At 42.8% G+C, this 27,888-nt stretch overlaps 2 protein-coding genes across 3 annotated transcripts; both read left to right on the top strand.

The window, feature by feature from the left end:
* Positions 1-496: 496 nt before the first annotated feature.
* On the top strand, positions 497-8,925 carry smu1a (SMU1 DNA replication regulator and spliceosomal factor a). The gene is made up of 12 exons (XM_052064819.1): positions 497-605; positions 1,661-1,871; positions 2,885-3,037; positions 3,122-3,232; positions 5,030-5,158; positions 5,251-5,370; positions 6,128-6,244; positions 6,323-6,450; positions 6,889-7,015; positions 7,101-7,268; positions 8,157-8,309; positions 8,399-8,925. Exons 1-12 carry the CDS (start codon positions 580-582, stop codon positions 8,495-8,497), a joined length of 1,542 nt encoding a protein of 513 aa, XP_051920779.1. The 5' UTR covers positions 497-579; the 3' UTR covers positions 8,498-8,925.
* A 1,618-nt stretch (positions 8,926-10,543) lies between these two features.
* Positions 10,544-24,507, top strand: LOC127600272 (probable carboxypeptidase X1). 2 transcript variants are annotated; one of them, XM_052064721.1, is made up of 15 exons: positions 10,544-10,842; positions 11,949-12,086; positions 13,006-13,115; positions 13,188-13,327; positions 14,169-14,253; positions 14,331-14,490; positions 15,380-15,465; positions 16,514-16,637; positions 18,313-18,509; positions 19,138-19,317; positions 19,383-19,580; positions 20,549-20,645; positions 20,767-20,906; positions 21,315-21,417; positions 24,180-24,507. In XM_052064721.1, exons 1-15 carry the CDS (start codon positions 10,614-10,616, stop codon positions 24,440-24,442), a joined length of 2,250 nt encoding a protein of 749 aa, XP_051920681.1. In that variant the 5' UTR covers positions 10,544-10,613; the 3' UTR covers positions 24,443-24,507. The 2 variants fall into 2 exon arrangements, with proteins under 2 accessions (XP_051920681.1, XP_051920690.1); XM_052064730.1 differs by lacking the exon at positions 10,544-10,842 and having other exon boundaries at positions 11,987-12,740; positions 12,887-13,115.
* Positions 24,508-27,888: the final 3,381 nt, after the last annotated feature.

The following is a 27,888-nucleotide window of genomic DNA, read 5'->3' as shown; positions in this document are numbered from 1 at the left end:
AGCAACAGTTGCAGACACACTAGCACCTTCATTAATAGGTTGTTCCCTTGCTTGTCTTTTCTCTTCAAATTGTACTGATGGGTGGATATTTCTGATGTGTCTGTGCAGGTTATTTGTGGAGCCTTATCTATGGGATATTTTAACCTTGCACAGTCTACACGCTGCCTTTGAACTATCAATTAAATTGAAACGAGTCCATATTTCACTGCGTTTCCTATCCCTTTTCTCACCTTTCCACTTTCCACCGTGTTGTTTTTTTTCACTAACTAGCTCTCTCGTCTCCTCGTCTGTCTTGTTCGCGTGCTGCTCAGTGTGCTGCTGTGTGTGTCTCTTCTCTAACCCCTCCCCCTTCTCTAAACTGCAGCGCGTGTGTGTGCGTGCGTGCGTGTGTAACCCTCCCTTTCCGGCTCCCCAATGAGGAGCCGGCTCCCCAATCGTTCACTTCAAAGAGCCGACTCTCGGAGCCGGCTCGTTCGCGAACGACACATCACGAGCGTGGAGGTCTTCGGTCCACTTCCGGGTTATCAGCTTCTGCTCGCGGTTTGTTTCTTGTTGAATTTCTTCATCACAAAACTCAACATGTCTCTAGAGATTGAATCGGCAGAGTGAGTAAACTAACTCTTGAAATTTAAATAAAAACATTCCTTTTTATCCCACGCGTTTAATTGCATTTAAATGTTCTCGAATGCGAGGCCACTCTCGAGCTACGCTAACGTAAGGGGTTCTGATGCTAGACCTGTTTAAGGTCTGGGCAAATGATTTGTTTGCTATTACTAGACGTACTGAGACATTTTAGTATAGGGTTGTCAAATTTCTTTTCATCGCGAGCGACATTCTAATTCGAGTTACAACCGACAAACCAGGCGCTAGGAATGCAGAAATACATCTCAAATGAGGGTTCGGTACCTTCACTGAATTTAAACTGCGATGCTACACGTCCTCACGAGACTAGTAGCACATGTACATGTAAAGAGGAAATATTCTGGTGAAAGTAAAAGTTGCAGAGGAACCTCATGTCAATTACAGTGGAACTTTAATTTACGGCATCAATAAGTTCCATGTCTAGGTTCGTGACTCGTTTTATTCGTATATATTTAATTAATTTTCACCATTGAAATGAAATGCGTGATTGCGTTGCAGCCCCCTAAATCACCACACTTTATCTTTTATAGGCTGTACAAGAAAAGATACACTGCTCTGTGTAAAAGGCCGATTAAAGCGAGTTAAAATGAGTCAACTGTCATATTTGTGTGTTGCATGTGTGCCTTTGCGGGGCAGGGGGTTTGGCTAAGTGAATGAAGCCAGATTGGGGGTTGTACAGTCCTGTTATTTCAGTGTCAGCTTGTGCCCCTTTTCTGTGTTCTCGTGACTCCTGTTTAATAAACAGCTAAAAAGAAGTTTTTGCGACTGCGGCTTTCATTTCCATTGGGTAAAGATTATTTGAGATACAAGCACGTATGATAATGGAATGATTAACCCCAATGTAATTGTCAAAGTACAAAAGTGTGCGGGGTTTTCATGAAATTAACTATTTTATATACACTATGAACCTTTTTTTCCATCTACAAATAACTTGGGATCATCTGTCCATTTTAGAAATCAAAGGTGGCCCTTGAGCGACTGTAGTCACATTCACCACCCCAACTAATGTCACTTTCAGTGTAATTCGACTCATCATGCAGTACCTGAAGGAGAACAACCTACACAGGTCGCTGGCGATCCTCCAGGAGGAGACGACCGTGTCGCTAAACACGGTGGACAGTATTGAGAGCTTCGTGGCCGACATCAACAGCGGCCATTGGGACACTGTCCTCCAGGCCATCCAGTCCCTCAAGCTGCCCGACAAGACCCTCGTAGATCTTTACGAGCAGGTCAGCTCACTTTATTTCTTCTCTCTCTCTACGGGTCACAATATTAGGTACAGCTACATAGACTAATACAGGAGAGGTATAGCAATTGCTTAGAGTTTATTGGTCCAAAACACAATGCACACCTGCTTTGTGTCTAAAGCAGCTTGATTTAATTTTGATCCCCAAAAAGGAACCATTTCTCAATGTGTGACAGAGTGCCAATCAATCTGTGATTTTGTTTCATATCTGCCATTCCGATCCCATTTTGGCTCTTTGCGGGGTCTCCTTTAAAAAAGGAATCTGTAGAATCTGGTTTGGCTTGGCGACTTGGAATTTTTCAATCATCTATCTATATCTTGCAAAGACCACAAAAAGAGTGAAAAAGCCATACCTGAAGAGAGACACAAAGTTGGCTGTTGGTTGTTTAAAAACACCTAAAGCGTCCCATTTTCTATATTTTTCAAGTTTCCATGAGGCCTCTAAAGAAAACATAGCCTATTAGCAGTATGAAATTTGGAAAGTATGTCTATCATGAGACGGCACGATGATCAAATTTTGCTGCATTGTCACAATGCGGCAAATTACATAATCCTGCCATAATGCTGAAAAACCTTAAATGGGACATCTTAACCTGAAACATATGATGGTAAAGACATCTCTGGAGACTGTTAAATCGTGGGAAGAATCTCATGAATTTATTTATGAATTATTTTTTTTAATGCAGCCTGCCAGCCACTTAGATTCACTTACGTATGTAAAATTTAGTGGGCATGTGTATCATGAGTAAACCCCCCAAAAAAGTCTCAAGAAGCAATGCCCAAAAAGGCAAAATGCCAACGTTTTGATGCAAAAGGGACATTTTAGTCATTTTGGTCATTTCCAGGTGTCCTCCAATCAAAAGCCAACTTGTCCTTGAGATTGTGTCTGATTGCTACCAAATGTCTAGCTTGTATGCCAGGACATTGAATTTGTGGTTTCACCATTGCCTGTGCCTGGAGCATGGCATGACATTTGTGTATGTCTATTGTGTACAGGTTGTGCTGGAGCTCATAGAGCTGAGAGAGTTGGGTGCAGCGCGTTCCCTCCTCAGGCAAACGGACCCAATGATTATGCTGAAGCAGACCCAGCCGGAGAGGTACATCCACCTGGAGAACCTGCTGGCCCGCTCCTACTTTGATCCCCGCGAGGTGAGGAAGATACTGTACATTGTTGTTGTATTTCTCATCATATTTGAGGATCATCAAGTGAGATTCTAATGAGTTTATTTGCAGGCATATCCAGATGGCAGCAGCAAGGAGAAGCGTCGGGCGGCTATCGCTCAGGCCTTGGCGGGAGAGGTCAGCGTGGTGCCGCCGTCCCGTCTGATGGCTCTGCTGGGCCAGGTGAGCAATTCCATCAAAACTTCCGGTGAAATACAAACCGAATCCTACTGCAATTAGGCAAAAATAAATAATGGTCGTGAGAATGTACCCCCCTCTTAAAAATGTTTATACGTGCAGCGCTGTGAAAAAGTATTTGTCCCTTTCTGTGTTCTTTGCGTATTTATCACATACAAAGGTTTCAGTTCATCACACTAATTTTGATATCATGCAATGACTACCCAAGAAAATACAAAATGGGAGTTTTTGTACAGCAACTTAATGTATTCAGGCACAAAAACAATCCAAATGTTCTCATCAGACCAGGTGCAACGTGACGAGTAGTCACCATCTTGGTGAAATAAGCCCCCCCCCCATCTCTCTCTCTCACACACACACACAAAATGAGCACTTCAAGAAGGAGCAAATGTTTATTTAAATAACTTGTTGGTTTATTGTATATACTTGTGGGCATCAACATAAGTCTTCTCATGCGTTATTTTTGCCAGTGTTCATCAATCTTTGCCATCAAGCAATCTTTCTCAGTGAGAACTACAGGATACAGAGCTTTGGGAACCACACAGAACTTTCTTTGTGACTGACCGTGCCGTATTAATTTTGCACTTGGGCGTATTGTGCTCCTTCAGTGACTCAGAGAATCTATTTTGCTTGGTGTCCAATGTTTTATTTTCCCCCTTTTCAAAGTTGAAGAAGAAGAAGAAGAAAAACTTTATTAGTCTCACAATGGAGAAATTCCAGATTCACAGCAGCAAAGTTATGAAAGGAAGAAGTAGAACAACAAAAAAATAGCTGCTGGAAAGGCAGCCACTCTCGCGGCGCCATTTTGAAGTCAAAATAACAAAAAATAACAACACAACACATAGGACAGAGACAGTCGTGCAATCTTCACCACTTTTCTGCATACACTTTGTTGTCTGAAGCAGTTATAGATGAAAGAGGAGAGGATCAAAGTGTCCTTTCTCCAGTGGATCAGAGACGTCATGCTGAAAATGTGCACACGTCTGCTACAAGCTAAGTTTTGAAAGCAAACACAAAGCTGTAGCGTCCATTGACGAAAGAGATTAGTTCACTTCTCTTGTCCCACATAATCCGCTTCAAACTCCAAGCCGCGACTCCCAGCTCCAAATCCGCATCGGCACTCCGCGCCAACGCTCCTTTCTTCTCATCGTCGGCTCCTCAAGACCTCCATCCATCCAGCCGCAGACCGTTCAACAGCACCGATCTCTCCGCTGAACAAAGCGGGGCTGTGAAAAATGCTGCCCATTACAGGCGCAAGACACAAGCGCCCCGGGACTGTCCAGCAACGACAGTCAAATGGCGCCGACATTCCTCCAGTCAAAAACAGTGCTGGTATACCCATGCTGCAGAGAAGGCGCAACCACCAAGCACAGAGTCTCCTCCTTGATGAATGTCGTGGCCAAAAAATGCTGAAAAAAGGTCCACATCAGGTCCACACGACGTAACAACAAACACAAAGTGACAAAAGAAACACAAGAACAACAAAAAAAAGCAAGGCTCAAGAGAGCACTTGAGCCAAGAGAGAAGTTGAACATGTACATCTTGTTTTGTTTACATTCGAATTTCTGATTTACCTCAGCTGTCCAACTTTTTTGTTGACAAACCTAGAGCTTTCTAATAGATCAGTTCATGTTGATGATGTTACAGATTAATTTGTTGCTTGCGTTCTTCAAAAATATTTGCATAATGAATTACATTTTTAATAGTTTGATTACATTGCAGAATCATTCAGCCCTACTTTTCACAGCATTGTGACATACCTTTGACTGTTTTTGTGAGCAGTCGCTCAAGTGGCAGCAGCATCAGGGTCTCCTCCCCCCCGGGATGACCATTGATTTGTTCAGGGGCAAAGCAGCCGTCAAAGATGTCGAAGAAGAACGTTTCCCCACGCAGCTCAGCAAGCTCATCAAGGTAGTGCCGGATTTATCTTCTGCCGGAGTCCTCTTGGACTATTTCTAAGCGAGTGGCTCAATTGTCTTAACAATGTCAAATTACTTTTACAGTTTGGCCAAAAGTCCCACGTGGAATGTTCCAGATTCTCCCCCGATGGCCAGTATTTGGTGACCGGCTCTGTGGACGGATTCATCGAGGTGTGGAACTTCACTACAGGCAAAATCAGAAAGGTAAAAGAACCCCGGTCCAGGCCTGTAAGGGGCTATGTTCTACGAAAAGTGACTTTTTAAGGATTTGTACGCAAATAGTTGTCTCTCTGCAGAACATGCCCACCAAGCAAGTGTCAAACGACACACCCAAGTAAATCTTTTAGCTGCCTTTTTCCAAAAGTGGGTCTGTGAGCTCGCCCCTTTGACCTTTGCTGCATTGTCATGTCACAATGTGACTAGTTACAGAATCCTGCCATTACGCTGAAAAACCTTAAATGGAACAATTTAAGGTGCAACATATACTGATGGTAAAGGCATCTGAGGATTGTTAAATAATTGGAAGAATGCCTTGTTATTTTTTGCTTGGCACATTGGGAGGGTAAATGAGATTTTGTTGTGACACCTTAGACTACTGCTTCCCCACTCACTCCTCACCACCTCAAAGGGGCTGCATAACACAATGTTGATATGTTTACCTGTGTTAGACGGTAGGATGTTTCAAGATTCACAGTGCTTTGATTGAACAAAGTCCAAGAAATACAAACAAAAACGAGGATGTGGCAGTGTTTGTTCAAATTTAGATCCTTGTGACAATTAACATCGAAAAATTCATCTTAAAATCATATTCCTAACATCTATAAACGTTTTTGATTATTGTTCAAGTGTGTCACATAGAATCAAAAGTATTCGTGTATTTTTGGATATGCCTTTTTAGTGCATTTTAAAATGCAATGCGTTTTTCGCCTCATTTGTCAGTACTGTTGTGTGTCTTCAAAAGGATCTCAAGTACCAGGCTCAGGATAACATGATGATGATGGACGACGCCGTGTTGTGCATGAGCTTCAGTCGAGACACAGAGATGTTGGCCACCGGCGCCCAAGACGGAAAGATCAAGGTCGGTCTTGTTTGCCTTTTTGTGTGCGCGTTGTCAGCTATTGAGCTGACATTCCTTGTGCGTCCTGTGTCTCGGCAGGTGTGGAAGATCCAGAGCGGCCAGTGTTTACGGAGGTTCGAACGTGCGCACAGCAAAGGAGTCACCTGCCTGACTTTTTGCAAGGACAGCAGCCAGATCCTCAGCGCTTCCTTTGACCAGACAATCAGGTGAGAAGACTGTGAGGCTGAACCTTGAATGCACCACAAGTATCAGATGAAATGGGATGTTTTTCTATGCACCTAATTAATCATACATTCTGTAATACATCTTTCATGTACCATACTTATTGTATATCACATTTATGGTCAATCCACCAATGTTGCATCTAATGTTCTATACACCAAATGACGGATATTTACTGTCTCTCCGCTGCGAGTGGGCCATATTTAAATCATGTTAAGTCATGTGCAATTTTAATCTTATTTTATCCGTTTGCACCTCAAGTATTGCATATTGATTTTATGTGTACCCACTGTACCAGATTATGCACTTACCATGTGCCATATCGATGACATATTTATTACCGATATAGTAATGTTAATGCAGCAGATCTACTCTAGTCATGATAAATATAACAGTGGCAACGTTTTTTTGTTTTGTGTCAGGATCCACGGTCTGAAGTCGGGCAAGTCCCTGAAGGAATTCCGAGGCCACTCGTCGTTTGTCAATGAGGCCACATTCACCCCTGACGGCCACCACATTGTCAGTGCCTCCTCAGATGGCACGGTCAAGGTGCGCCTGCCGCCAGTCATGTCTGTTGTGTGGTGTGTGTGTGTGTTTGTTTGTTTGTTTTTATACGACTTCTTATGTACCTTAGGTGTGGAACGTGAAGACAACAGAGTGCAGCAGCACCTTCAAGCCGCTGGGCTCGTCGGCCGGCACCGACATTACCGTCAACAATGTCCTCCTGCTACCCAAGAACCCAGAGCACTTTGTGGTGTGCAACCGCTCCAACACCGTGGTCATCATGAACATGCAGGGACAGGTACACTCGCACACGTGCAAACACAGAGTGTGTTATCAGGCTTCAGCAAAGCTTGCTGATGAGCTGATCACTTCAGTCAGGTTTGTTAAAACATGTAAAACAAGGTGGATAAGGGCTCTCGAGGACCTGACTTGGGCACCCCTGGGCTAAGGCTGTCACTCATGAACCTTTTTAGGCTTGACATTGGCTTCACAGTGCAGAGGTACCGGGTTCGATTCCAGCTCCGGCCTCCCTGTGTGGAGTTTGCATGTTCTCCCCGGGTCTGCGTGGGTTTTCTCCAGGTGCTCCGGTTTCCTCCCACATTCCAAAAACATGCGTGGCAGGCTGATTGGACACTCTAAATTGTCCCTAGGTGTGAGTGTGAGCGTGGATGGTTGTTCGTCTCTGTGTGCCCTGCGATTGGCTGGCAACCGATTCAGGGTGTCCCCCGCCTACTGCCCGGAGACAGCTGGGATCGGCTCCAGCACCCCCCGCGACCCTAGTGAGGATCAAGCGGTTCGGAAGATGAATGAATGAATGAATGAATATCCTATCAATTCTAGTTGAGGGTTTTTTTCTGCAAAATGTCTGGCAATGATAAACACTCAATCAGCAAATAACAAGTTTGCCAAAGCTAAGGCATATTAACATTATACTCAGTTAAAAGTAACCAATGTTTTTCATTTTATCTAAACTACGGTCTGTTGTCGTGCTCTCTTGCCAAGGCAAGTGCCTCTTGCGGCCGTTTACGTTGCTCCAGTGGCCCGCTGGCGGTGGACGTGAGGAATTATTTTAAACAAATGTTTAAAAAAAAAAACTACCCTAACCGTCGCTCTTGTTTTGTCTTTATACTCAATAGATTTGAATATCATCGTCATGATTAAAGTGTCACAACTGGATTAATTACAGATCGTGAGGAGTTTCAGTTCGGGTAAGAGAGAAGGAGGCGACTTTGTGTGCTGCACATTGTCACCGCGCGGCGAGTGGATCTACTGTGTGGGCGAAGACTTTGTGCTCTACTGTTTCAGTACTGTCACTGGCAAGCTGGAGAGAACGCTGACGGTACGGAGCACGCACGGCCAAGTAGTTGAGGTTTTGGCAGGAAACAAAGCACTCATTTTCCATGTTTCTTTCTCTCCATCCTCATTCAGGTCCACGAGAAGGACGTGATCGGAATCGCCCACCACCCCCACCAGAACCTCATCGCCACCTACGGCGAAGACGGCCTCCTGAAGCTCTGGAAGCCCTGAAAGATCCCAGACGTGAACTCTTGGCCCTTGCTTGTTTGCTTGTGGCAAGACCACCACGGTGACGTTGTGATCCCCCTGGAGAAGTTGAGAAGAAGCGACGTCGAAGACATCACTTGTTAGTGCATTACCGAGAGAGTTTAGAAAGTTTGGGGTTCAACTGGGTGGATTTATTTTTTATTGTTGTCATTTACACTTGTATTTTTTTCCCTAGTTATGTAAATATTTTGTAGGACTTTCTATGCTCATGTGTGTTATTTTGCCCTGTAGTATCATTAGTATCAGCACACAAATTTCACACAAATCAACAATGGGATTATTCCAGTCCATGTTAGAAACAACAATCACCATCTCAGTTACGGACAAGGCGGTTTATTCAATGTCTTTTTCCACCTTAACTGTGTTATTAAAGCTGTTTAAGCGGCATATAATTGTGTTCAATTTTTAATGGAGATGGAAATGTTTTGCCATAAGTCTAAATGCAACAAGAAAATGTCATTTCCGTGGAAATAATGTGAATGCTTCTCTGAAAACTTACTCAATGTGAAAATTGGAGCATATAAAAATACTGAAGTCCAGTACGCTTCAACCCCGTTTATTCACATATTCACTGATTATTCTAAGGGACCCAAACCCCTTTTACTCTTGAAAAATGCACCTTTTTGCTAAGCCCAAACCCATGTCGGAAAATAATTGCTTTGGCGCATTTTGGTGGTCTGAGGTGATTTTTTTTGTCACAAGGCAAAACCACTTGGGGCACCATCGAGTGCAGTGGTTCTTGACCTTGTTGGAGGTACTGAACCCAACCAGTTCATATGCACATTCACCGAACCCTTCATTAGTGAAAAATAAAAATATTAGGTTATTTTATTTGTTTATTTTTACAAATTTGAGTCATAAAAATAAACACAATTACTGTATGCATGAAGTATATGTTTTTTAATTGTGCAATTGTGTGTCATAACTAATTGACATGCTGAGTCGGGTGTGTCTTAACCTGGCATCACATAGGTTCTGTTGGACCCCTGAGACTGATTCACCGAACCCCTGGGGTTCGATCAAACCCAGGTTAAGAACCACTGAACGAGTAGCTTACTTTAGTGAAGTGCTGATCGAGTTTTGAAATTGCATTCCATTGATTAACCGACAAATCGTGCAAAAATAAAGAACTATTCATCCAGTAGTGACAAAAGAAGATAAAGCAAGACAGTAGTAAGTAGGAACAAATATGATATAAATGAGATTCCTACATGCTGATTCGATAAAACAATGACAAACACTGATTAGAGGTAACCTCTCCCCATCCATGAATTTCTTTTTAGGGCCCCAGCCGATCCTAGAATTTTCCCTGCTGATGGTATCTGGATTCCGAGCACCAATGTTGAACTGGGGGAGGAGATTCAAAAAATAAAGTCGTAGCTTTGTCTAACTGATAAATGTGCTTTGTCACCATCTTGTGGCACCTTTAGGCAATTAAGAACATGCTTGTCTGGGGATTTTTGGTTTTTATGGCAGGAATCAAAAATGTTCAGGATGGGCTGAACATATAAAGTGTTTTAAAATTGTTGCGAAATGTTGAAAATGCAGGTTAATATATATAAAAAATGTCTCATTAATTGGGAGTTTTATTGCGAATGTGTGGAATTCTTTAAAAAACATGTGACATGATTGAATTTGAAAAAATGCCCAAGCTGTCCTGAATGATATTCTAATTCAATTCAATTGGATTGTCTTCAAAGAAAATCAAAAAGTGTCCAAGTGTCCATAATAATTCTTTCTTTTTTATGAGGTGGGGGGCGGGGTGGGGGTGGGGGGGTCGAAGGGGCCTGTCAAATAATGTCTTCCAGAACAAAACTCTTTCTTTCTGATAAATTTCTTTTCATAACAAACGCAATTCGCATCTGCTAGTTGGCGGTTTAAGCATTTCATGAAGAAAACTGGTGATTTGTTCATACTGGTTGGTTCTACATTTTTTACTCGGATTTAAAGTAACTCTTCTCTTCATGTCTTAGAAGCGCTCTTTTTTTTTGACTGACCGGAAGTGAGCGTTTGCTTCTGAAAACTTGACAGCGAGTGAGCAGTGCAGCAACTTCTAAAAAAAAAGAAAAGAAAAATCAACATGCCAGCTTTGAGTCTGCACCTGACTCTGCTTTTGTTCCTAGTTTGCATTTGCCCGGTGCTCGTCTCCTGCAGCAGGACGGCCGCCGCATTAACCAGCACTGCACGGCCCGAAGGAAACTCCACCGAGTCGGGCTCCTTTCCAGCAGTGCCCGCCGACCGCAACCGGCCTCTGAAGTCCACCAGTCGAAAAGCTACGAGTAAGGAGACAGAAACTCCACTTCACTTAGGTAAATCGATTTTAAGTTAGTAGTTCTGTTTATTGTATTCTTATGTGACCATTCTATTGTCATTCCTCCGTATATTGTGGGAATTTGCTTTTTAATGTCATGTCTGCTCATCAAGTGTAAAATTAAATAATCACCCACATCTCTAGTTATTCGCCTGTTTCTGAAAATGTGTCTGCGGGTGAGCTATTTGGAATTTCTGCCATTGTGACATCAAGTGGGGCTAATTTACAAAATAACGACCATAACTTGGTTTTCTGAACAGAGGCCTATTGTCCCATTGAGGTGTACAACATTTTAGTCATAGTAGCGTGCTTCAGGTTACATGGCAATTGAACAAACAAAAAAACATGGCAAGAATATCTACTGTATACTGTATATGTCCTGCAGAATTCAGCCAGCAGCCACAGCCAGGTCTTTTGAGGTGGAGTAGGGAATCTTCAGTCACTCAAGAAATGTTGATTCCACTCGCTCGTTTTTTAAATATAACCGCACTTCTGTATGTTTGTGAAAGTGAGAGTAAAAGAAAGTTCAACCACTGCTCAATTAACCCTAAGACAAGTAATTTTCACTTTATTTTTCATATCAATGTTGTAAATGAAATTTACATTTCCACAAATATGGCACCACCTTTTGTTCCTCTGAAAAATCTTCAACTTTTATTTTCTCATATTGCTAATTTAAAGTTTTTGTCTCTTGGCAAAAAAAACATGCCACAGTTTTTGAAAGATTACTTTTTATTCTCAGACGCCCCCCCCCTGAGAGAAATAAAGTCCAACCTTTTTTTTTAGACTCAAAAGACAACATTTTTTTCAAAAAAAAATATATACAACCATATTTCTTGGGAAAAAGTTGGAATCGTTTTTCGTAAAAATAGTTCCGCTTTTATTTGTTTAAAAAAACTATCCAGCCCACATTAAACGAAAGCTAAGCTCACCATCGGACCATAACTATGCGTGCGGGACGGGATGAGCGCAGGCACACTGCATGAGATAGTACTGCCTCTAAGTTCGAGCCAATTTCTAGGTCAAGAAATATGCTGTGAAATATTTCTACAATTCTTAATCCCAGGTGTATTTTGACAAACGCATGCCACACACTCCTTGTAGAGAGGAAGCCCATCAGGAGCGGGAATATAGCAAAGAAGTCCAAAATTGTCCTCAAGAAACCTAAAGTTGCCTCCAAAAGGCCAAAAATTGCTCAGAAATCCAAGGCCAGCCCGCCGGTTGCCAAGGAGACAGCGACACGTATGTATGCTGCATTGTCACTGAACTCAATCAGACATCTTATTCTGTGTTTGACATGTGACAAGCGTGCATGTAACTCGTGCTCTATAGTGTGTAGGCTACTCACCGGTCACTGCATGGGCAAAAGTATCGGGACACCGATGACCATCAATGTACGTATCAAAACTGGAATTGTTTCCTCCATTACTTCATATTGGCCCTTTATTAATGTTTTGACATTTAGAACGGTTTGTGATAATAACTCCGGGAACTGACCCGATACTTTTGTCCATATGTTGAACTCTGTGATGCTCTCTTCATGCTTCGCTGATAACACACAAAGTCTCCTCTGCAGTACCCATCTTAGGGAATCATAATCTATTGTGGCGCTGTATGAATGGACTATGCGGTCCAAATATTTCTGTGCTTAACTGTGTTTCAGCGCTACTTGCAGTCCCAGTCCAAAATCTTGCAGGACTACAAGGTCACATGGAGAAAGCTGGACATTTCTAGATCTCTGCTGTAGTGTTTGACACACAAATTAACACTCTCACACTGGGAGAAGCTAATCTTGACTCAGGATAAGAATACTCGAAATAAATACAGCAACTTGAAATGATCCACAAAGTCCACAACATGCGCGATCATGTACTCCTCGATCGCAGTTCCATGCCAGTTCCATGCTTGAGCTGACTCCACACTTGTCTGTACTCATTTATCTGCACACATGGGACAGGGGGACCATGGCCCGGTACAATTGGTCATACACTTGCAATGTATACGTGGCATAAAATTATTGTAACGTCATTGCTCTTTGCCAGTCATTTCATGTTAACCACCACCGTGCACAATAGACAGGAGTGTAAAGGCGTGTCTTCCAGCTGGTCCTCATTGAGACAATTCTTGTATGTCAATCAAACGGCGTGGGCGTCGTCTTTAGAATGTCCTCCACTGGGTCTGGAGTCCCTCAAGGTGAAAGACACCCAGTTGAAGGCGTCGTCCTACAAGCGGCGGGGCTTGGGCCCCCACCGCGGGCGACTCAACATTCAGGTGAGCGCTGATACATCGCCATGACGACAAACGACACGCCGGTCACGTGTTTTTGTTTTGTTGACACGGCAGTCGGGTATCGAGGATGGCGACATCTATGATGGAGCCTGGTGCGCCCATGAGCGCAACACAAAGCAGTGGCTAGAGGTGGACGCCCTAAGACTGACACGCTTCACCGGTGTCATCCTGCAGGGACGCAATTCCATTTGGAGGTCAGGATTAAGGGAAGGACACTCACTACCTTGCGCCCGCCACAAAATAGCCAAGTCATCTACGTTGCCACTCCAGTCAAACAGTACCATACATCAGTCAAATTAAGTCAGATTTGTTAAAGAAGTAACTTACAAGAAAATATTTATAATAAAAATATATTAATAATATATATAATATTATATTTATAGTATTAGTCTTTAGTTTAGTTTTTACTTTTTGCAAACAACCACTCTGTGTAATAATACAATAATAAAGATATAAATTATAGTCAAGAAAAAGTTGTCATTCTTATTATTTAAAGAAAAAATGATGTAGAAAAAGGGGAAAACAATCAGAATTTTTCAAGAAAATATTCTCAATATTACAAAATGAAAGTTTGTAATATTGTAATATTTGTAATTTTGTAAGATTAAAGAAAATAAAAACCTCAATTTATTTAATAGTCATATTTTAAGTGAAAAAGATCACCCAAAAAATGTACCCTCGTCTTATTTTTGTAGAACATATTGAGTCTTGCAATGTTTTAGTTCAAAAAACTATTTTAGGAATGAATTGTATTTTTTCAAGTCAGAATTTTATGACAATAACATTTTATTTTTAAAAGGAAAAAGTTAATTAGATCAAAGTTGTGCTCAGAAAATATATTGTAATTGTATGAGGATGCTGTGGTATTTCTCTTATTAAAAATAGTATCTAGTGTAATAATACCTACATACTTTAGGATTTAAATGTTTTTTTTTTTCGAGAAAACAAATGTGAAAGTAGAAGACAACAGTTGTTCCTTTTGGGGCTTTGGGGTTTTTTTTTTCTTTTTCACAAATATGCTTGTTTGTTGTGCAGTTGGGACGTGGTTTACACGTATAAGGTGCAGTTCAGTAACGACTCCCAGCTGTGGACAGCATGCATGAACGGGACTCAGGAGGCCGTAAGTGTGTCCCACCACCAAGTCTCGTCTGTCACTCCAATGCATCCCTGTCCAGATGTTTGCGTGCGCATGTGCAGGTTTTCCAAGGCAACCGTGACGCAGAGACGCCGGTGTTGGCCGTCTTCAACACGTCCACGGTGGCGCGCTACATCCGGATCAATCCTCAGACGTGGTACCAGAACGGGACGCAGGGAAACATTTGCCTCAGGGCTGAGGTGCTGGGATGCACGTTGCCAGGTACTCCAGTTATTCCAATAACCGTGATCAAACAGAAAAACAAATACAGAATTGTTGGAATCATTCAATGACAAAAAGAATAAACAAACATATAAAACCAATCAGGATAATATCATTGCAAATAGTCAAATTAAAAAAAATACATCAACTACACATTTATACATTTGACTTTCAGTTCCTGACATAATCAAGAGTATTTCTTGGAAATTAATTTCTTGTAAGTGAAAAAAAAATCTCAGTTAAACTTTTAAAGCATTTTCACCCACACACGTAAGTTTGATTAAATGACTATTTAATTCATTTATTGCGAATAAAAGAATACAATAAACCATTAACACATTTTAAAATTCTGTTGCATAGTGAACATGTTCATTTTTTTATTTTATTGAATTGGATGATTCATTTATAAGTTGATTATAAATCATTCAATCATTCACATGGACACATTCACGGCACGGTGGATGACTGGTTAGCACGTCCGCCTCACAGTGCAGAGGTGCAGGGTTCTTCCTGTGTGGAGTTTGCATGTTCTCCCCGCGCCTGCGTGGGTTTTCTCTGGGTACTCCGGTTTCCTCGCACATTCCAAAAAACATGCTGGCTGATTGAACGCTCAAAAATTGTCCTTAGGTGTGAGTGTGCGCTCGGATGGTTGTTTGTATCTGTGTGCCCTCCGATTGGCTGGCAACTGGTTCAGTGTATTCCCTGCCTACTGCCCAAAGACAGCTGGGATAGGCGACCCTTGTGAGGAAAAGCGTCTCAGATAATGGCGGAATGGATGAATTTAATGAAAAATAATATCTATGAAGGACCTTGCCTGGCTGTCTGTTCAAAAAAAAAAGTGAAAAGTGAGCCATGAGCTTCCTTCATCTCTGCGCTGCTCGTGTTGCAGATCCCAACGTGGCGTACCCATGGCAAACGCAAGTCAACAGGGACACACTGGACTTCAGGCATCACAACTACAATGAGATGAGGAAGGTGAGGCACGAGGAAAGTGGGCGGGAGGCGGTGCCACAACACGCTCCTGTTGCTGTCCCCCACCAAACAAATATTGTGAGATGAGACCAAGAGTCAGACAAAGGCCTGGTTCCCAGTTGAAGAAAAACAGACCACCATACATCCCCATAGGCATGATGACCTTTTTGTGACGAGATTCCGCCAAACATCCATTTTGAAATGAAGGACAAAACATTCAACCTTTGTTTCATCAGACCAATACACACTTGGGTTTTAAAGATCGCAAATGTGTGTTCTTGGAAATGTAACTTGAATATTTTTCAATGTAAGATAAAGCTTGTCATTCTTCGCTATGGCCAATCTATATTAAACAAAGAAAATCCTGTACATCTTCAGTGTTGTTGTTGCAGCCTTCCTGACCATGTTTTTCTCATCTTTCAATCAAGTTTTGGAGAAACGTCCAATTCTGCCATATTTTCTTCACTCAATGACTGTCTTCCCTGCTTTTTATTGTATGACCAATGCTGATGCTGTGGAACTCTTCCCAGACTGTGGCTTGTGCTATAAGATCTGACTAAAAAAGTTGTCAGAGGTACTAAAAACTGAACTGCCAAATATTAAACGCTGATTGACTGGAGCACGTATGCCTCACAGTACAGAGGTCATGGGGGTTCGAACTCGGCTGCGGCCTTCCTGTGGGGCATTTGCATGTTCTCTATATGCTCGCGTGGGTTTTCTCCAGGTACTCCGCTTTCCTCCCAAGTTGTGGATGTGGTTGTTTTTGAAGTGCTCCCATCTAGTGGTGAACACTGTTATTACAGCTTGAACCTGACCAGCTGCAGTAAACATTTTTATTTTTAAAATGAATCCCTAATTTGCACATCACTGCTCAAGAATATGTCCAACATTAACAGTTTGTTGTTTGTTTTTGTGTCTTCCTCACTGATGCAGATATCAGGCTGCCCCACTCTGTGTCCACGACACAGCCCACTGTCCTCAATTTATCCAGGCGAGAAGAATGACTTCTTTTTTGTTTCTTTCTTCTATTGACGCTCCTTGGTGATTGCAGTTGATGAAGGCGGTGAATGAGGCTTGCCCCAACATCACCCGCGTGTACAGCATCGGGAAGAGCTACAACGGGCTTCAGCTGCTCGTCATGGAAATCTCAGACAATCCGGGAACACATGAACTGGGTGAGCGTTAATTTGGTCTTGTCAATAAAGTTAGAAAAGATCCCAATTTGAAGATTTGAAACGAGACTCCACAAATGCAAGTCGGCTTGTATTTAAAGTGGTCCCCATGAAGTCATTCTCAATTATTATTATTATTATTATTACTATTAAAATGTTTTACAAGAAATACTTTTTTTTTAATGTATCAAATTGCAGGATTGAAGTCCCAGAAAAGAAAGTCGCAATCTTGAATTACAACGTCCACGAAATGTTTCTAATTGATTTCCAACAGTCTAGTGTCTTAGCCACATGACTTCCAGTTGTTTGTGGGTAATTTTAGTTCTTTCTTTTTTTTTTGTCCAATAATATTTCCTCTTCGGTGTGTTGTCACACAAATCTTACTGGAGTGCTGGCGTCAACCAGAACGCACACTCTTGAAATTGCCGTTTCTTCTTTTAAACAATCTGATTTTAGATTATTCGAGTGAGTTTTTCCGCCCTTTAAGTGGTTCGGCTACATTTAGCCTGTGATTGGTTGATCTAAAAATGTATAGAGTATCAAAGATTGATTTACCGGGGGTGGACGATGTTGGACATGGTAAAAAATTCACTGGGGCACATTTCAAGAAAAACTGGACTTTTTGTGGGGGGCACTTTCAGAGCACCATGTATGAGTGGATCAGTGATCTTAAACCAGAGGTGGGCACCTCCATTCCTCAAGGGCCACTGTCGTGCATGCTTTAGCTGTTTCCCTCCTCCAAAACAACTACTTACAAATGATCGGGGTTGTTCTCAGGCTTCTGCAGAGCTTTCTGATGAGTGGATCAGTTGATGTTGTTTATTTATTTATTTTTGACAGAAGCCACTTTGTGTGGCAGTAACGTGCTCTCAAAGTCCGCATGTGTGTCTTGCGTGCCGCATGTCCTAACAAGTCACCCCTCTGTCCTGTTTGCTCTCCACTTGTACAAATGTTGTCCTTGGGCTCCTCAGCACCGCCAACATTCCATACCATTTCCCGCCTTAGAACGGCAAAAGGCATCCATTAAAAAATGTTGTTTACCATAACCCACCACCAAAGCCCACTCCCCCCATTTCAACAAGACTTCCACACATAAGACATCTTGAAAAACGTAAACGGAGATTATTCTGGAATGTTGCTCCTCTGGGAATATTTGACACTCCCACTTGGAAAAGGCATTCCTTTCTTGACTATTTGACAAACGTACGCTGCCATGCATGTTTGCGGATGGCACGAGGCCTGTTTGACGTAGACCCTGTAAAACGGCAGCGCCACAGGAATCATTTGACTTGTGGCTCTCAGACTGTACAACAAAGTGGAAATCAAGTGTGTGTACTTTCACACGCACAATAAGACTGCTACTTCATTCAAATAATGTACTGATAATGTGTCATCATAGAAATATTCTCTCATGATGCCTTCACTGTCTTTTGTAGCCTATCTATCTAGCCAGCTAGCTAGCTATTCGTCTGTCTGCCTGTTTATGTTATGGTGGTTGACTGGTTAGCTTGTTGGCCTCACAGTGCAGCGGTGCACATGCTAACCATGCCATGAGGGCACGCGGTTTTCTACGGGTACTCTGGCTTCCTCTCACATTCCAAAAACAAGCATTTGTAAATTGGTGTAATGTGATGAGAATGAAGTGGGGTTTCTCCACTGTGTTGTGTGTTTGTCGCAGGGGAACCGGAGTTCCGCTACGTAGCAGGGATGCACGGGAACGAGGTCTTGGGTCGCGAACTCCTTCTCAACCTGATGCAGTTCATGTGTCGCGAGTATAAGCTCGGAAACCAGCGTGTCGTCCGCTTGGTCGAAGACACTCGCATCCATCTGCTGCCCTCCATGAACCCTGACGGATATGAGATGGCCTTCAAAAAGGTTTGTCCCTTCAGGCATGTGAGATGGCGTCATTATATGAGAATACTGTAGCTGAATTTTTTTTTGTCTATATTCACAAGGGAAAATTATCTGATTGCTTTTTTAGAAAAAAAATGATATGTGATAAAAGTTGTTTTTCTGAGATGTACAGTAATATTAAATATTGTGGGTTTTTTAATTGTAAAAGTGTTCAATTTTTCTTACAATATAAGCTGTAGTCTTACCAGATTGAATCATGTTTGTTCAAGAAAAAAAGTCTTGCAAAAATGTCAAATTTTTCTGGAAGAGAAAATCACATTTTTTGAGGGAAAAAGGGGAAACTTAACAAATCTTCAAGAACTGTGATTCTTTTTCAAGAAAAAAGAACCTCACAAGTTTAAAATATTTTTCTTTTGTCAAAATACGACAAAAAATGCTTTTAAATGTTTGTTTTTATTCTACCTTTTTCGTGTTTTAATTACAATTGTATGAAGAAATAAATAGATAAAATGTGTATAATTGTTAAAAAATGTGACCATGTTATGAAAATATTCCCCAATTATTTAGTAAAAAAAAAAATCTGATGCAACACCATTCTTGATAAATGCCTGTCCTTTGCCCACCGTGGTCATTGAGTGTTTCGATGCAGGGCTCGGAATTGTCCGGGTGGACTCTGGGCCGGTACAGCTACGAAGGCATCGACATGAACCACAACTTTGCCGACCTCAACTCAGTCATGTGGAACGCCTACGAAATGGAGACCAACCGCTCCAAACTCATCAACCATTACTTCCCAGTCCCTGAGCAGTACAACTCGGAGGATGCCTTTGTACATACGTCTCCTATTCCTCTTGCCGCCATCTTTCCTTCTTTTAAAAACCGCCCGCCCGGCAGGTGGCATCCGAGACCAGAGCCGTCATCAGCTGGATGCAAAAAATCCCGTTTGTGCTCGGCGCCAACCTTCACGGTGGAGAGCTGGTGGTTACGTATCCGTTTGACATGACCCGCGACTGGGCGCCTCAAGAGCACACACCCACCCCGGACGAGAGCTTCTTCCGGTGGTTGGCCGTCGCCTATGCCAGCACCAATCAGGTAGACTGCCTGTATCTTTTCAAGTGAGACTTCTTGAGATTTTCTTCTGTGGCTCCAATTATGATAGACATGGCTACCAAATGTCATGTTTACAAGGGAAACTGGCTCGAATAAGTTTGTTTTTAAAGGATCGCTGGAAATGGTCAAAATGAGACAAAATGTCTACTTGAAACTGGTGGTTGCCAACAAAACCAAGCCTCTTGACCAGGGGTCCCCAAACCTTTTCCTGTGAGGGCCACATAACTTTTCCCTTCTCTGATGGGGGGTCAGTTTGTAACATCAACGATCGTAGGGGAGCTTAAAAAATTTATTGTTTCCCATAAAGCCACACATAACCAAATAAACCTTTCCAGGTTCTTTACAGAAAATAAGTCAAGAAACAAATAATAACACTATTAATGAAATAAATAATAACTAAATAACCCTGTCTGAGTTCTTCACAGAAAAAAACAGGAAATAAATAATAACTAAACAACTCGCTCTTTATAGCCCCTTGAAATCCACAAAAAAAGAGTTCTGCCAACTACGAGAACGCCACCTATATTGTCTTGTTTATGTCTGCTACCGTGTTGTTCATGTGTTCTACTAATTGATCTGAGACACAACTAAAACACTGAAACATTCTATGGTGTGTAAATAACTTTGTGACCTTGATTTCAACGCTATTTGCGCCATGGGTCATTTTGCCCCGAAGACCACCTTTGTACGTTTTTCTTACAGCTTCCATGGAAATGTGAATAAAAACAACATTTCAATTTTTCTGCAGTTGGCGACAATCTAGGAAAAGTCATAAAATTTCAAGTTAAAAAATTATCATTTAGGGTTTTTTGGGGGGCGTTTTTAACACGGTTGCGGGTCATTTTGACCCACGGACAACAGGAGGGTTAGAGGGCCGGGTCAAATGTGCCCGCAGGCCGGATATGGGCCGTAGTTTGGGGACCCGTGCTCTTGACCCTTGAATATTGCAGGTGATGTCCAACCCCGACCGGCGGCCTTGCCACAATAAGGACTTCATCCGCTACAACAACATCATCAACGGTGCTGCGTGGCACAACGTACCTGGAAGTAAGAACAAGAACTCTATTTTCAGCAATACAGCGCACAAGCTATTAATTTGTCTATGCGTGCGTGCGTGCGTGCGTGCATGCGTGTGTGTGTGTGTGTGTGTGTGTGTGTGTCTGAGAAGGCATGAACGACTTCAGCTACCTGCACACGAACTGCTTCGAGGTGACGGTGGAGTTGTCCTGCGACAAGTTCCCGCACGCCAGCGAGCTTCCCATCGAGTGGGAGAACAACCGAGAGTCTCTGCTGGTCTACATGGAGCAGGTGCTCAAGGAAAGATTTATCCACAAAGTCAAAAAATAGGAGCCCATAGAACACTCTGACACTTTATGCAATTTGTACAATGGCTCCTCTAGCCAAATACTTGTAATAACAGACACTAAGCCAAACACAAACAAACACAACGACAAGCAATTATACTGGTTAGTCATTACTTGCACTATAGAATAAATAAACACACAAAAGTGGACATATTTGATACTTTTGTCTTTGTCTCTAATGCGATCGATCATTGGCTGGTATTCGTGACAGCAGATAACAACAATAGAAATGAACGAAACACCTCAAAGTAATCCACATGCAACATTATGAATATGACCACACCTATCACCGGGTACGGTAACGGATAACAGCCGCCTTGCCCAATGGAAATAAACGGTTGACGTGTTCCAGGTGCACAGGGGCATCAAAGGTGTTGTCCGGGACAAAGACACGGAGGCGGGAATCTCTAACGCCATCATTCAAGTTGAAGACATTGACCATCACATCCGATCAGGTAGTGTTTGTCATCTGTTTCGTTTAATCACACATGTAACAGAAGTATTGGGACACCAGTTGTAGGGCGATGATCGTCAACGAGTTTGGTGGACAGGTCTTAAAAAATCTCAGTGGGTCTTCAATTTACTTACTTACTATATTTTCCGCACTAATAGGCACACTGGATTCTGAGGTGCACCTTCAAAGAATGGCCTATTTTGTAATTTTCTTTCATATATTGGACACACTGGATTATAAAACGCAATCTACAATGCATCCACTAGATGGAGCAACGCTCCTTCCGTTTGACTCGAGAAGCGTTCATGACTGCCTCCGAAAAACGTAAATTAACGATTAGTTCAATGAAACTACGAAAATTGAAAATAATGAATCAAAACTGAAAATCAAGCGAGGAAATCATCCATCCATCCATCCATCCATCCATCATCTACCGCTTATCCGGGGCCGGGTCGCGGGGGCAACAGCTTTAGCAGGGAAGCCCAGACTTCCCTCTCCCTAGCTACTTCTTCCAGCTCTTTCCGGGGGATCCCGAGTCGTTCCCAGGCAAGCTGGGTGACATAGTCTCTCCAGCGTGTCCTGGGTCTTCCCCGGGGTCTCCTCCCGGTGGGACATGCCCGGAACACCTCACCGGGGAGGCGCTCAGGAGGCATCCGAATCAGATGCCCAAGCCACCTCATCTGGCTCCTCTCGATGTGGAGGAGAAGCGGCTCGACTCTGAGCCCCTCCCGGATGACCGAGCTTCTCACCTTATCTCTAAGGGAGAGCCCGGACACCCTGCGGAGAAAACTCATTTCAGCCGCTTGTATCCGGGATCTCGTTCTTTCGGTCACGACCCATAGCTCGTGACCATAGATGAGGGTTGGGACGTAGATCGACCGGTAAATTGAGAGCTTCGCCCTTTGGCTCAGCTCCTTCTTCACCACGACAGACCGATACAACGTCCGCATCACAGCAGACGCTGCACCGATCCGCCTGTCGATCTCTCGCTCCCTCCAGCCCTCACTCGTGAACAAGACCCCAAGATACTTGAACTCCTCCACTTGGGGCAAGATCTCCTCCCCGACCCGGAGGGGGCACTCCACCCTTTTCCGACTGAGGACCATGGTTTCAGATTTGGAGGTGCTGATTTTCATCCCAACCGCTTCACACTCGGCTGCGAAACGCTCCAGTGAGAGTTGGAGAGCCCCGTTTGAAGGAGCCAACAGCACCACATCATCCGCAAAAAGCAGGGATGCAATACTGCGGCCCCCAAAACGGACCCCATCAACGCTTCGGCTGCGCCTAGAAATTCTGTCCATAAAGGTTATGAACAGAATCGGCGACAAAGGGCAGCCTTGGCAGAGTCCTACCCCCACTGGAAACGATTCCGACTTACTGCCGGCAATGCGAACCAAACTCTGACATCGGTGGTATAGTGACCGAACAGCCGAATAGTGACCGAACAGTACCAGGGGGTTCGGTACCCCATACCCACGAAGCACCCCCCACAGAACTCCCCGAGGGACACGGTCAAACGCCTTCTCCAAGTCCACAAAACACATGTAGACTGGTTGGGCGAATTCCCACATACCCTCAAGGACCCTGCTAAGGGTGTAGAGCTGGTCCACTGTTCCACGGCCGGGACGAAAACCACACTGCTCCTCCTCAATCTGAGGCTCGACTTCCCGACGGACCCTCCTCTCCAGCACCCCTGAATAGACCTTACCAGGGAGGCTGAGGAGTGTGATCCCTCTGTAGTTGGAACACACCCTCCGGTCCCCCTTTTTAAAAAGAGGGACTACCGCCCCGGTTTGTAAATCCAGAGGCACTCTCCCCAATGACCACAATGTTGCAGAGGCGTGTCAACCAGGACAGCCCCACAACATCCAGAGCCTTGAGGAACTCCGGGCGGATCTCATCCACCCCTGCGGCCTTGCCACCGAGGAGCTTTTTAACCACATCGGTGACTTCAACCACAGAGATAGGAGAGCCCACCTCAGGGTCTATAACCCCCAACAGAATTTTTTGGGGCATTTCCTTGGGCGTAGCTCCAACAGAGAAGACTGGGCTGTCTCCGAAGGGTTTATTTATTCCTTTGTTGTGTATTGTATTCACAAACGAGGAAATCACAAAATAATTTTTTTTGAGACTGTGAAAACCATTAATAAAGTGTGTGATTTAAAAAAAAAACAACACCACAGCTCTCCTTTTTTTTTGGAGCTGCAACAAAAACTTATTTAATAAAGCAGCGACAAAGTTCACTGAACCAACAGCAAGTTGTAATATTGCAAGCATGATTCCAGCAAGGAGCCATCTTGGGGTCGACATATTACCGTCATGACCATACACAAAGCGCACCAGATTTTCAGGCGTGCCGTGAGCTTTTAAGAAAATAGAAGACTTTTCGGTGCGCCTTATAGTGTGGAAAATACGGTACATTTTTCATCGCATTGTTTTTTTATTTATGGACTCGAAAGTTTTTTTAATGCATTTCGAGTATTAGATTTATTTTGTTCACTCTTTCTGTATGGCTCTTACGTTTGTCTGGTTTTGTGCGCTACAAACAAAGTTGAGTTGAGGGGCTAAAAAGATGTATACATGGACCTGCATGTTCTGTGAAATAGCAAATGGCTCATGAAATCAGACCTAACTGATACTTGGATACCTGAAGCATTAAGAAAGGTAGCATGTCATTTACAGTAACCCGAGGACAACTGCACTGCCCAAGGGAAAGGTCAGGTTTTTTCCCCACTAGCTTCCATTTGTGTTGTTCCTGCGCAGCCGCCGGTGGCGACTACTGGCGCCTGCTGAACCCCGGCGAGTACCGCGTCACGGCCAGCGCCGCCGGCTACCTGCCGTCCTCACGCACCTGCCAGGTCATGTACGACTACTTCCCCACTGTCTGTGATTTCTACCTGGTGAAGGAGCCCCGGCTGAGGCTCAAGGAGTCAAAGCTTGAAAAAGACGGCCAGCTCACAAGAGAACACCGCCTGCGCCGTCTGCGCAAGCTGAAGGTGGCTGACAGACGTGCCAAACCTATGTGAGGGTGACCACTTCATTAACGCTGGATTTAAAAAACTGTTGCTGCAAATAAATCTTTCTTACATAATTTGTATTGTCTTTTACATTGAAATCAACAAAACACCTGTTTACTGTACTGTAGTTAAAAAGGAAGGAGAAAATATTACAAGCATTAGGCAGAAAAAAAACCCTCACAGTAACCCACCTCTCACTTGGCATTTAAAAATAGCAGACCAAATACAAGTACAAGTCCTTATATTCGAGTACTGGCGACACAGAATACAGATAATTGATAATGCCATTGGGATGAAAATGTTTTATTATAATCAAATATTATTCAAAAACAAAACTTTTCTTGAACATTGTCACCCATTTTTAGAGTAACAAGTCGCCACTGACATTGTCACATCTCAAACACCAGCTCCTGCTCACTTTGGCCAAGCCAACTTTGCTCCCATTAGGAAACGGTGTTAGAGGCAACTGGGCCGGGGAACTCGCTATGCCATACCATAGTGAGTCAAGACAAGACAGTGATGGAGTGATTACGTAATAATGAGGCCAACGTCTCGACGTGAAAACACTGCAAATCTCGGCCCGCCGTTGAGCTTCAGAAACCAGCCGCAGTCCATCAGTATTTTGGGTTTGATCAGCTGTGATTTTAGTTCCATCGTGTGGACAATATAGGTAATGCAGTTAGTGTTTCACCAATCCAGGTTGAGCCATGCCAAATATCATCAGCCTATCAGCATAACTGTATGAATCGGAATACAAGCAAAAACACAACAAATTTGAACAAACGTAGTCGAAGTTCATTTGAAAAAAATCCCAATATTTTTCTGAGTAGTGTAAATAAAAGTGACTTGATGTTGTCAAATGAGGACTTTCCCTGCATGATGCCCCAGTCCAGCCAGGAGGCCGAATGAAAGAAGAACAGGAACACATCAAGCCAAACCGGGAGAGTCCTAAGAGAAGATGTGGGAGACAAAATTGCTCAGTACTAGGCCCGTCTTCCAAAAATCTTGAGACGAAGAGCAGTGGACTCAGGATCTCGAGGTGGCCATTACTGCCACCTTTGGCCAACTTTTACAAGCTAGATCAAGCTATCTAGTATATAGAATAAACGCTCAAATGGATGTCCATGTGACGAGCCCTATAAAAAATAAAATAAAAATCCTCATATTGTGGTTTGGATATGATGAGAACACAGACCTCACTTCCCTACACTGTTCCAACTGTAGCACTTCTGTGTAAAAGTTTATCTCACTTATACTGCATATTATATAATAACCATAAAGTCATTCAATTGAATTTTTTTTCCTCAGAATGGATGGTAGATGCCAAAGACAATGGTGGAGCGCCTTCATGTTACACATACGTACAGCACATTTGACAATAAAGTTGTATTCAATTCAATTCAAATAATCTCACTTCAACATAGTTCCTTCACATCATCATTTCACAAGATGGTGGCAATGTACGGTGTTTGTTTAAATCAAACTCTAACTTGCTTCAACATGGTTCTTCGACACCAAGAATCCACACAATGGTGACAAATGACTAATTTTTGACTAAATGTATACAGTACACCTACCTTTGACATAGTTTGTTCACACTCAAATGCCACAAAATGGCGGCAAAGCATGATTTTTGGTTAAATTAAACTCCTCAACTCACTTCAATATGGTTCCTTGACATCAAGACGGTGACTCAGCACAAATGTTGTCGAGGTTAAACTCAAGTAATTTCAATGCACTTCCTTGACACTTGAATGCCACAAGGTGGTGGGTAAGGGCCAATTTTTTTTTTCTTGCTAAATTGAACTCCTTAACTCAGTTCAACATACCGTAATTTCTTGACACCAAATTCTCTGTCAAAATGAAACTCCTCAACACGGTCCAACATTGTTCTTTAACACAAAGATAAGATAAGATAAGACAAGATATCCTTTATTCGTCCCACACTGGGGAAATTTACAGCCTCCAGCAGCAAGAATGTATGTAGAAAGAAGAAAGAAGAAAGAGAAAAAAAAGATGCCGGAAACTGGTGGCAAAGTGTAATTTTTGGCTCAATGAATCGCCTCACCTAACGTTGACATCGTTCCTTGACACCACCGCCTGACCAAAGGATCCATTTCAATATTTTTTTTTAAATCGAATACTCATTTGAAATCTTTGAAATCAAAGGGTTTTACTATTTTGTTGTCCATGTACATTAAGTGAAAATCAAAGCCACGGTCACATTTTCAAAATATTATTTTCTATATCGACAATTCATTAGCATGATGACCCGCAAGCATCTGAATGTGACGCAACCAGGATGAAGTCCAGAATGGGAGTAGTTGAATTAAATAAATACAAATTATCAGTGGTAATCTAGGAGCAAACATGGTTATCAAAGCTCCTATTGTCGAGAAGAGAAGCAAAGTTTGCTTTCCAAATACAATAGAACACTCCTTCAATGCCGCCTTCATTCATTCAAATGTACTATGTTATCTTCCAATTCTCGCCTGGCAGGTGGTGGACGTGTGGCTCACAAGGATGCAAGCTCCTGTTTACTTTTGGACATGCTCATACAGTCGTTGAGAGTGCTTCCACAGCTTCTACAAGCACAAAAACAAATACCCTACGATACTTGCTGCAAACATGCAAAGACTGAGAACTAACTAAATAAATAAATGGGGCGTGGCTTAACGACAAAGTGGTCACCTCCGAACACGGAAGTTTCGGGTTCAATCCCCAGCCGTTGTGACCACATTGAATTGTCCTTGACCAAAATACTGGACCGCCGGTTGCTCCTGACGCTGTGTCATCACTAGGTGAATGAGTTAATGGTTTGAGTGAGAAGTGCTGTGCGTGTCAAAGACCTGAAGACCATAAAGAGTTGTGTGGTTTCTTTGTCTTTCTTAATTGACGTAATCAGTATTTTACATTTTATATTGTGATGCAATATTGTGGAAGAGCCCAACTGTGGACTGGATTTGAGAATTTGCATTTGCTATAATCTTGCATCACATCAACTGCAAGCTTGTAACTATGTTTGACTACATTGTCCCTGTTAAATAAAGATTTATTATTATTCTTATGGATGATGCGCCCGTAGCGACTGCGGCTTTATCTTTACTGAACAATGATAGGTCGTGATCCGTGTTTGTCCATGTTCGTGCCAGTGATTCCTTTACGTTTTTGGGTGCACACATGAGCAGAGGTAAGAGGCTGCCACAGGAAGTAAATAAAACAGAGTTGTTGTTTTTTAACGGTTTCAAGCAGCGGTCCCCAAACTTTTTCCTGTGAGGGCCAAATAACTTTTCACTTCTCTGACAAGGGCCGAGTTCGGTTTGGAACAAAAAGTGTGACGATCACAGGAGGTGTCGAGACATCAACATTTATTGTTTTCCAAAAAGCCGCACATAACCAGGTATTAACCTTTTTCCGGGCTCTTGACAGGCACAATTTATGAAATAAATAATAAC

Source organism: Hippocampus zosterae, chromosome 1, assembly GCF_025434085.1.
Source record: "Hippocampus zosterae strain Florida chromosome 1, ASM2543408v3, whole genome shotgun sequence".
Taxonomy (NCBI): domain Eukaryota; kingdom Metazoa; phylum Chordata; class Actinopteri; order Syngnathiformes; family Syngnathidae; genus Hippocampus; species Hippocampus zosterae.
The sequence above is the reverse complement of the archived record's forward strand: the minus strand, read 5'-3'. Positions and strand labels throughout refer to the sequence as shown.

What these genes read in the sequence shown, in the direction of transcription:
- smu1a (XM_052064819.1), top strand. Translation starts at nt 580, where the DNA reads ATGTCTCTAGAGATTGAATCGGCAGA. An exon ending in CTAGAGATTGAATCGGCAGA is followed by an intron (nt 606 to 1,660) that starts GTGAGTAAACTA and finishes TGTCACTTTCAG; the next exon opens with TGTAATTCGACTCATCATGC. An exon ending in TGATGGCTCTGCTGGGCCAG is followed by an intron (nt 3,233 to 5,029) that starts GTGAGCAATTCC and finishes TTTTGTGAGCAG; the next exon opens with TCGCTCAAGTGGCAGCAGCA.
- LOC127600272 (XM_052064721.1), top strand. Translation starts at nt 10,614, where the DNA reads ATGCCAGCTTTGAGTCTGCACCTGACTCTGCTTTTGTTCCTAGTTTGC. An exon ending in GCGGGCGACTCAACATTCAG is followed by an intron (nt 13,116 to 13,187) that starts GTGAGCGCTGAT and finishes TTGACACGGCAG; the next exon opens with TCGGGTATCGAGGATGGCGA. An exon ending in TGACCATCACATCCGATCAG is followed by an intron (nt 21,418 to 24,179) that starts GTAGTGTTTGTC and finishes GTTCCTGCGCAG; the next exon opens with CCGCCGGTGGCGACTACTGG.